The sequence below is a fragment of the Quercus robur genome, chromosome 11, assembly GCF_932294415.1.
Source record: "Quercus robur chromosome 11, dhQueRobu3.1, whole genome shotgun sequence".
Taxonomy (NCBI): domain Eukaryota; kingdom Viridiplantae; phylum Streptophyta; class Magnoliopsida; order Fagales; family Fagaceae; genus Quercus; species Quercus robur.
In genome coordinates this window covers 52,449,879-52,460,039 of record NC_065544.1, presented here as the reverse complement: position 1 = coordinate 52,460,039, position 10,161 = coordinate 52,449,879, and the positions used below count along the sequence as shown (strand labels likewise).

At 35.2% G+C, this 10,161-nt stretch overlaps 1 protein-coding gene across 1 annotated transcript; it reads right to left on the bottom strand.

The window, feature by feature from the left end:
* Positions 1-1,507: 1,507 nt before the first annotated feature.
* On the bottom strand, positions 1,508-2,039 carry LOC126705220 (uncharacterized). Its single transcript, XM_050404129.1, has 2 exons — positions 1,866-2,039; positions 1,508-1,783 (listed from the first exon to the last, which is right to left on the bottom strand). The coding sequence occupies exons 1-2, from the start codon at positions 2,037-2,039 to the stop codon at positions 1,508-1,510; spliced, it is 450 nt and encodes a 149-aa protein (XP_050260086.1).
* Between the last annotated feature and the right edge of the window lie 8,122 nt (positions 2,040-10,161).

Below are 10,161 nucleotides of genomic sequence, written 5' to 3'. Positions count from 1 at the left end.
CGCCATTTTTCGCTTTTCTTCTTTTACCACTATAGTATTGGCCAACCACTCGGGGTAAAAAACTTCTATGATAGCCCCTACTTTTTTAAGCTTCATCTCCTCGTCCCTAACAGCATTAGCATGCTCCTTCGACAAGCGCCAAGGTGGTTACTTCTTAGAAGTAACAAATGGGTTAACGTTTAGGTGGTGGCAGATGAAGCTCGGATCAACCCTTGGGGCCTCGTAGATGTCCCACGCAAACACATCCACGTTTTCTCTGAGAAACCCAATTAGCTCTTCTTTCTCTTAGGGAGGTAGTTCCGAGCCAACTTGAAAGAACTTTTCGGGATCAACGCCAACAGCTACCTTTTCTAGATCTTCGCATTTTGCCTCCTCAGTTGATTCATTATCGGGCAATGCCGAGGTGGTTGATTGCTATAAGCCCCTTCTAGTAGAGGCTGAGGGCTTAGCATTGGGTTGGCATGAGATGGCAGCCACCATGCACTGTCTGGCCATGGTCTAATTCCCCACAATCTCTTTAACCAGACCTTCCGACGGGTACTTCACCTTCTGGTGTAGGGTAGAAGAGATAGCCCCTAGGGCATGAAGCCAAGGTCTAGCCACAATAGCTGTGTAGGGTGAATAAGCGTCAACTACAATGAAATCCACCTTTACCACATCCGAACCGGTTTGTATGGACAGTCTGATCTGGCCCCTTGGAGTAACGGTCTTTCCCTCGAAACTTACCAAAGAGGAATCGTATGCCGTTAGGTTCTCGGGTTTTAAGTTCAGTACAGGTCGGGGTACATTACTTCCACAGCACTTCCCTGATCTACCAGCACTCTCTTCACATCATATCCTCCAATCTTGAGTGTGACTACCAGAGCATTGTCATGAGGTTGGATGGTTCCTATCTTATCTTCGTCCGAGAAGCCTAGCATTGGTGAGGTTTCCTTCTTGACCTTTTTGGACTCCCGATCGTCATCCTCAGTGGAAAGCCGAGCCACCAACATTACTTTAGAAGGACAAGAGTCGGTCCTTCCCGGAGTAGCAATAATGACATTTATCGTGCCTATAGGAGGTCTTAAGGAGGTGTCTCTCCGGGACTCAGGATTCGCCTATCTTTGTTGACCACTAGAATGATGTAGGAGGTGCCTTAATTTTCCCTCTTGAACTAGCTGGTATAAGTGGTTCCTCAAGTTCCTGCAGTCTTCGATGGTGTGCCTCGGTTCTTGGTGGTATTGGCAATACAGGTTTTGGTTGTGCTTCATGGAGTCTCCTACCATCTTATTTGACTATTTGAAGAATGGCTTGTTCTTGATCTTCTCCAGAACCTGATGTACCGGATCTCAAAACACAACATTAACTGACTATGCGTCGATAGATCCGGATTGCCCCGCAAAGTCTCTCCTCGGTCGGTTGTTGTTGTTAAATCGGTCTGACCTAAAGTCCCTACTCTCTTGAGGGACAACCTTCGCTTTACCTTTTCCCAACTGCTGGTCTTCTTCAACCCTTTATACTTGTCGATTCAGTCCATGAGTTGGTGCAGGCTGGTGACAGGCTTTCCTGTTAGAGATTTTCTTAAACCATGCTCAGTTGGGAGGCCACTCTTGAAGGTGCCGATGGCGACGTCGTCATAGTTACCGTCTATATCATTGTACATCTCCCAATACCTGTCTGAGTAGGCTTTCAAGGTCTCCCCTTCTCGCATGGACAAAGACAATAGAAAATCCAAGGGCCGAGGAACCCTGCTACTTGTGATGAAGCGAGAGCTAAAGGCCTGGGTCAGCCTGCTTAAAGGAACCTATGGAATTTGGCCTGAGGCCATCAAACCATCTCATCACCACTGGTCCCAAGTTGGGTGGAAATACTTTGCACATCAAAACCTCGTCTTTGGAATGGACAGCCATCCTCTGGTTAAACTGGCTTACATGCTCTACGAGGTCCGTTCGACTGTTATACATAGTGAAAGTAGGTTGATGGAATTGCCGAGGGAGCTTAGCCCCTTCTATCTTGCGTGTGAAGGGTGACTTAGAAATTCGATCCAAGGCCTTGCTCATGGCATCGTTCACTAGGCCTTTACGGGACGAACTTTTGTATCTGCATTTATGGTGGTACTCTTCCTCATAAGAAAAAATCTCACTTGGTGGAGTTCTTGACCTTTGCCTATAATTGTCGTCCCCTTCATCACTAGTATCTGAACTAGAAGGGGAATGCTTCTGTTGTGCACAACGTAGTTTCTACTTTAAGTCATCAATCTCTTGCTGTAGGGCTTTGTTATCATCCTACTTTTGGGATATGTGACTTCTCACCCTAGAATGGTTTTTTCTTGTATGGGTAGTATGTACACTACCCTCTCGATGTTTGTCCCGATCTCTTTCCCGTTCAAGTTTAAGAAAGTTGTCTTGCCGTTGAGAACCTGCTTACTCTGTTTGGTGTGGACCTGCTTAGTGTGGACCTGATCTGACCATGTTTAATCGTTGCACTCGCTGAGGCACAAGTTCTTCCCACAGACGGCGCCAATTGTAGGGTCACAATTTGAGGTCCAAGCCCAAAATGTATGGAGTCTTGGTCCAATGAGCTCAATACAATGAATTTGTAGAGAATGGGTCAAAGAACTAGGTCCTAATGAGTTGGACAACAGCTAGTATTGAATTGCATGGCAATCAAACACAAATAAAGGATGCTAATATTAATAAACTTTCAGTCAGAAGAGGTTAAATCTGTATATAATGATCACTCTAGAATATCAAAATGGTTTAGATTGCTATACTATCTTTTCTCTCTCCTTTTCAATCCCTATCTCATGGAGGATCTCTCACATTATATAGCCCCTTTTGGGCTATCTTGATCCTACACTTGTTGATCATCTGAATCCCTACTTAAGTACTCGTCCCATCAAACACCCCCTTTCAACCTTCTGTGAGTTGTGGTAGCTAAGGCAGCACTATTCAAAAGTCTTCTCCACATAAATGTGGTCAGAAAAGTAGCTGCAATGCATTTAATGCGATGGTAGCAACTTTTCTTTAGATATTTTGTGTTTCCTTCTTCCCCGTATATTTATGAGGCATTTCTATCACTAGAGCCTTTTGGAGGGGCCCTCTAATTGCTAAAGTACACATTTGAGCTACATTCATCACATCCGAGAAGGTATTCCTCCTCGAATCATTTTCCATTTATTCCCTGCTTATGAGACTTTAACTAGGGATCTCTTAACAACCATTTACCTCTCCTCAGACTTGTTAATTGTCCCGGGTGAAGCCCAAAGCCCAATATATGATCTTTAGCCCTTACCCCTACAATTATTATTATGAAATAATTATTTATTGCTATTCTTTAGGAATGAATTATCTAATCATTTATTGGTGGATATTTAAAAATAAAATAAAAATTACCATGATGAGAGACCATATAATGAAATTGCTTGGATTTTGATTTCAATATGGAGCTGGGTCACATATATGAAGGAGTTTATACACATAGTAAAAAAAACTAGAAGAATTTATATGAAAAAGGAAGGTAAAGAAAAAAGGATGACCAAGCTCCTCGATAGCTTTTCTATAAGTTACTTGACTTTTCCATAGATGTAGGAACTACGTCTAAGGAAAAGTCACTACAAGTAACATGTAAAAAAAAAAAAAAAATTGATTAAAAAATCACTACAAGTGATATGTAATGCACAATACTATTACTAGTTCCTTAAAAGGCTTGGAGCGCTTCCCCAATGTACACAAGGACGGAACCAGGATTTGAACCTAGGGGGGACCAAAGCATGAACCAAAAAAATTTCATGTCACATGGTTTATTAAAAAAAAAAAATCATGGTAGATAAAAAATTGCACTTTATTACCTAAATATTTAAGTGAAAAAGGATATAATATGAACCAAAAAAGTTGAAAGTTATAACATGATATTCTAACCTTTTTCGATACTTGATAGAAGACTTCAGATCTCCAGATTTTGGGTAATTGGAATTAACATATTGATTTTATCATGTTGACCAACTCTCTAATATAATAATCTCATACTTTTGGATGCAACTGGAAATCACACTAATGAAATTTTTCAAAACTTTGTTTGAGGATTTAAAAAAAATTGAGATATCAATATTAAGAGTTAGCAATGCTACGTCATCAATATTGGCTTCTAAAAGAATTTTGGCATTTTATCTTTTGAAAAAAATATAAATATTATAATTCACTTTCTCATAGTTTATAAATCAATTAAAAAAAAGTCATATAAATTGTTGTAACCCCGTAAGGGAATTTTTTTTTTTTTTTTTTTTTCTATGAGATTTTTTTGGTTATGAATTATTGAATTATGATATTGGTGAATTTGGGATTTTTTTTGTTCATCCTATATTCTATTTAAATTTTTCAAAAATATTTGGAGGGGGGGTGGGGCATGGCCACCCTCAGCCCCTTAGTGGGTCCGTCCCTGCATGTACGCAAAATGTTTACATAATCTATGAGTGATAAGGTTTACTTTTGTTCAAGAATGTTTTTGTAATATCATACATCTTCCATGACTATCAATAAAAAATCAAGGGCCTTTTTTTTTTTGGTCATGAAATCTTAGCCGGATAGGGACTTTGAATTTAGCCTTAGGAAATAAACCTTGATACATGACTCAAAGTATCAAGGAGGACTTCTAGTAGGAATTCAAACTCAGGATGATGGGTGAAAATCAAGGACCAATTTAGAGACATTAACAAGAAATATAGCAAGTCAGAAGAGAAAATTAAAACTGCCTTGGTATTCAAGTTGCAATTTCTATTAGATCCATTATACTTGACCAATTTGGCTTGTAACTTCAGATTCCATATGCTTTGATGGTTTACAACTTTGACGACTGAAAACAACCATGGCAACTGATTATACTAACAATGTATCATTTGCACAGAAGAAATTCACATTAAAAACTGCTTTGAACATTATGTATGTCATGGTTGTATGTTTATTTATTTCTTAACTATATCTGTGATAGTACAAATCCAAATTATAAGGGATATTATTTTTGTGGCAAAGCACAGGTGCTGTTATTGTAATTTACCCTTTCAAATTAGCAAATCTCTATTAATCCTAATTCATCGGTACAACAATTGGATAGGCCTTAGAATGAGTTCAAATTTTCTGCTCCATTGAACATAGCAAAGTAATTTTTTTTTAAGTGAACTACATTTATTTTGTTTCTCATAGCATTTGGATGGACCATTACCAATAGATAAAATTGTTTTTGAAAAAGATAAAATAATCTTTGTAATATGATCATATTGAAGACTCTCTAAAAAAATTTAAGTTAATATATTTAATATAATCTACTAGTTAATATAGAAAAAAAAATAGACATTAACTTAATATCCATCTTCTATCAAAAAAAAAAAAAAAAAAACTTAACATTCATCTAAAAACTAAGAAATGAATTTTATTATTATTATTATTATTACATATCATTTATTCATTCAAAAGAAAACTAATAAATGAATTATTGTTATTATGAAATAATTATTTATTGTTATTCTTTAGGAATGAATTATCTAATCATTTATTGGTGGCTATTTTTTTTAAGGGCTATTGGTGTTTCACTATTTTGAGGGCTATTTTTTTAGGGATTGTTCAATAATATGTTGCCGTGGTTATCTCTTTAGCTAAGTTGTGGGTATCAGTATATATACATAAGGATAGTAATCACTAATTATAGCCGCTACAATTCTCAACAATCAATCCTAACCAAAAGGTGTCGCCGCTTTAGCAAAACACTCAACCCTAACCTTACCATTGCCCTTGTCCTTGCCCCCTTTGCCCAAATATGGAGATGCCTACAGATTTACCCTTCATTGTTACCCTTCACCAAATATAGCACCAAAAAATAAAAGTTTTGGCGACGAAATATTTCATCACCAAATATGGAAGGAATAAAAAAAATTTAAAAAAAGTTTGTTTTGGCGATGAAAATTTTCGTCACTAATTAGCGACGAAATGGTTTCATTGCTGAATAGTGTATTTAGCGAGGAAAACATTTAGCAATGAAATATTTTTGTCGCAATTTTTTTTTTTTAAACTAATCGGATCTTTTGGTGATAAAATTTTTCATCCCCAATACTTTCAGCGACGGGGTATTAGTGATGAAACAAATTTCGTTGCCAAAAGTCATCAGCGACGAAAAATTGGATTTTTAGTGAAAAAAATTTTGTTGCCGAAAATACATTTTGTTATAGTAAATGTATTTATTTATTCATTTATTATTAGTCTTCTTTCCATTCTTATATAAAAATTATTATCTTTTCAGAATTTCTTCCAGTTTCTAACAATGGACCATTCCAATTCCAATTTATGGGAAGCTACACCATATGGCCTATTAGGATTTAGCCTTCATGTGGGAAGGATGTTTTTTTTTTTTTTTTGAGAAACATGTGGGAAGGATGTTCCTAGCTCTTGTGCGGGTGATTGTCTGTCATCATGTGCATCATGGTGATTTTGTAGGAGACCTACTAGGCTGTGTAGGAATTTTTCCGAATAATTAATCATAATGGCCAAATCCAAGGACATGTGCCCTTTGAGTGTATTCTTGCTAACCGTAGCCCCAAGGCATTGAGTTTGATGTTTTTCACTTGAGAAGGATGGTGACGTTGCTAATCATGAGATACTACCCTTAACAGAGCCACCACCACTATTATACTATATATTCTAATGATTCCTTTCATTTTTTTTTTTATTTTTTTTTTTTGGAAATCTTCACTCATGCCTCTTGTATTCAAGATCCCAATTTTTTCATCCGATATTTACCATTCTAAAGACTGTTAAATTTATCCACGTAGTGGAATATTGTAACTTCTATACCCATCTTAAACTTGAAGAGGAAACCTATGGTTTTAACAATTGGTGGTCAAGAATTTCTACTATACACATTATAGCGTCTATCTACATCCCACAACTACCCCTGGGTCTAATAATTATTATGTCTATAAATCTCTTTTTAAATCACTATTCATCCTTAAGAAATACAGACGGATATTTTGTGCATATTTGAAGAGGAGAGTGAAGATTTGAGATGGAAAGGAGTAAATATCCCTAATTAATTGTGTTTTTAGAGAGAGAGAGAGAGAGAGAGAGAGAGAATGTTTTAATTAGATGAAGTTTTTAATTTGTATAAATTAATAATTTGTCTAAAAGATGATACAAAGAGTAGGAAACTAGGATGTGAATACTCTATTTGGTAGAACTAAAAATATTACTATCAGTAACTTTCCTAATTGGCATCTATGTGAAGGTAAACTCATTCAATCAAATTTTAGGATGCAAGTTAGCCCAGAAGTGGAATATTTTATTTAGAGAAATCATGTAACTTCTAAGGTTTGTCCTCTTTTTTTTTCTTGAACAAATTTGTCTACAATATTTCTTGTTTTTCTTTTTAATGAGATTTGATGTAGACTAGTTGAATTGTGATATATTTATAAATGTGCATATTTATTATCTATTAATACAAATTATAATTTATTTCAAGTGCTGGTGAGTTATGGTGTTGCCATGTTGAGTGACTGTATGATAGAATTGCTTAGATTTTGGATTCAATACAGAGCTGGGTCACATATGGGAATGAGCTTATACACGAAGTAGAAAACTAGAAGAGGACGAACTAAAGAGAGAAACTAGTCTTATAGGAATTATGCATGAAGAAAAGAAAAGACAAAATATTAATAATATTAAAGATAAAGAAATAATAAAAAAAAAAAAAAGGAATGGTAAAAGAGATGAAAGAAATGTTTGAAAGACAGGATAGTGAAAAATTATGTAGAAAGTTAAAGACAAAAGAAGATGTAAGGAAAGTTATAAGAAAAGACATGCTAAAAGAAAATAGTGCTTTTAAAGAATCTCTACGTAGGAAATTTGATACAAAGGATGAGATAGGAAAAGTCAACAAATGTAGGAAAAACAATAATAATGGTAATTTAAAAGAAAAAGCAAATTGTAATAGTGTAGTAAAAGTAAAAGTGGAAAAAGTGGAAGTAGTCAACAAAAAAGACAAGAAGTTTGATCATATTTGCCAAGAATTACAGAAAAAGGCCTCTTCCTCCCAAACCAAAAGTTCTAATTTCTTTCTAGAAAAAAGTCAAGTTCAGTGCCAGTTTGCCTCTGTTTCAGACAGAAGACAGCTCAAGAAGCAACTGCTTGAAGCTGCATGACAAATTTCAGACGATGAAGATGACACAGTGATGGAATCCTCCTCTCCAAACTACAGGACTCACCCAGAGGCATTCCAAGATTTTCAAGACCCCTACATCCCACAACTACCCCTGGGTCTAATAATTATTATGTCTATAAATCTCTTTTTAAATCACTATTCATCCTTAAGAAATACAGAAGGATATTTTGTGCATATTTGAAGAGGAGAGTGAAGATTTGAGATGGGAAGGAGTAAATATCCCTAATTAATTGTGTTTTTAGAGAGAGAGAGAGAAAGAGAGAGGATGTTTTAATTAGATGAAGTTTTTAATTTGTATAATTAATCATTTGTCTAAAAGATGATACAAAGAGTAGGAAACTAGGATGTGAATACTCTATTTGATAGAACTAAAAATATTACTAACAGTAACTTTCCTAATTGGCATCTATGTGAAGGTAAACTCATTCAATCAAATTTTAGGATGCAAGTTAGCCCAGAAGTGGAGTATTTTATTTAGAGAAATCATGTAACTTCTAAGGTTTGTCCTCTCTTTTTTTCTTGAACAAATTTGTCTACAATATTTCTTGTTTTTTTTTTTTTTTTTTAATGAGATTTGATGTAGACCAGTTGAATTGTGATATATTTATAAATGTGCATATTTATCTATTAATACAAATTATAATTTATTTGAAGTGCTGGTGAGTTATGGTGTTGCCATGTTGAGTGACTGTATGATAGAATTGCTTAGATTTTGGATTCAATACAGAGCTGGGTCACATATGGGAATGAGCTTATACACGAAGTAGAAAACTAGAAGAATTTATGTGATAAAAAAAATAAAATAAAATAAAATAAAAAATAAAAAAAATAAAAAAAAAAGAGTAAAGAAAAAAGGATGAGCAAGCTCCTTAGTAGCTTTTGATGGTTTACAACTTTGATAGACTGAAAACAACTATAGCAACTGATTATACTGACCTTGTATCATCTGCACAGAAGAAATTCACATTAAAAACTGCTTTGAACATTATGTCTGTCATAGTTGTATGTTTCTTTATTTATTTCTTAACTATATCTGTCATAGTCCAAATCCAAAAAATCATGAGAACCTGTGGTATTACAAGAAATGGCAATGTTAGCCAACATTAGTTATCTTGTGTTAATTCCTATTTCCTACTACCATTTGGGTGCCTATAAATACCATAGAAAACAACATGGAATCATTTCATTCCAGCAAAGCTCAAAACCCTTTATGAGCGAAACTAACCAAGCAAAACCTCGTCTCATCTGCCATATCAAGGCCCATATGCATCCAGCAACATTCCTTGCTACACCTCCTAGTACATGACAAACTCCCTAATGTCAGGTATTATCTTATCTGTTTATATAAGGTAATAGGGAACTACCTTCTCTCATTTTAGCAACTTGACGCACATGCCACCATTAGATATAATTGAATCTTTGTATCAACAATGAAACCAACTCCTCATCAATTAAAATGTCAAGCTACAATTTTTATATGAAAACGAAAAAAAAAACCATATTTCTTGGAGGCTGCCGATTTTTGAAAAACTATCAAATTAGTCTAGAAATTTAATATAAAAACAGTAACACTCAAATTGGGTCTTGTTGAAATAATGAAATGCATTTAAAGAAAGCAAAGTTTCAATATTTTTATTAACTCTATCATATATCAAATAACTTTCACAATTCCCATGATGAGGTTATGGCGTCTTTATCCGAAAAAATCTTGAACCTTCTTTTGTGGTTATCATCAAATCATTAGCAGTTACGCGAGTGGTGCAATTTGTCTATGAAGTCGGCCTTGGAAACTCCACTTTCATGGGGTACTCAAAGATTATCCTAAACTCCCTCCAAAAAGATGATATGGTTGATTCTGCTTTTGGTCATTTAGTATAAGCACTATGTCCTTTGTTAATTCTCTACAGAGTTTTTCCTTCTCTCACATTTATAAGCAAGACAATGTTGTAGCACATGCGGCAGAAGTGGTGGTTCCAGGAT

Excerpts from the sequence above, each read along its gene's own strand:
- LOC126705220 (XM_050404129.1), bottom strand. The coding sequence starts at position 2,039 with ATGAGCAAGGCCTTGGATCGAATTTCTAAGTCACCCTTCACACGCAAG. Across the intron at positions 1,784-1,865 it reads CTGTCCATTCCAAAGACGAG|GTTCCTTTAAGCAGGCTGAC; the intron begins GTTTTGATGTGC and ends CAAATTCCATAG.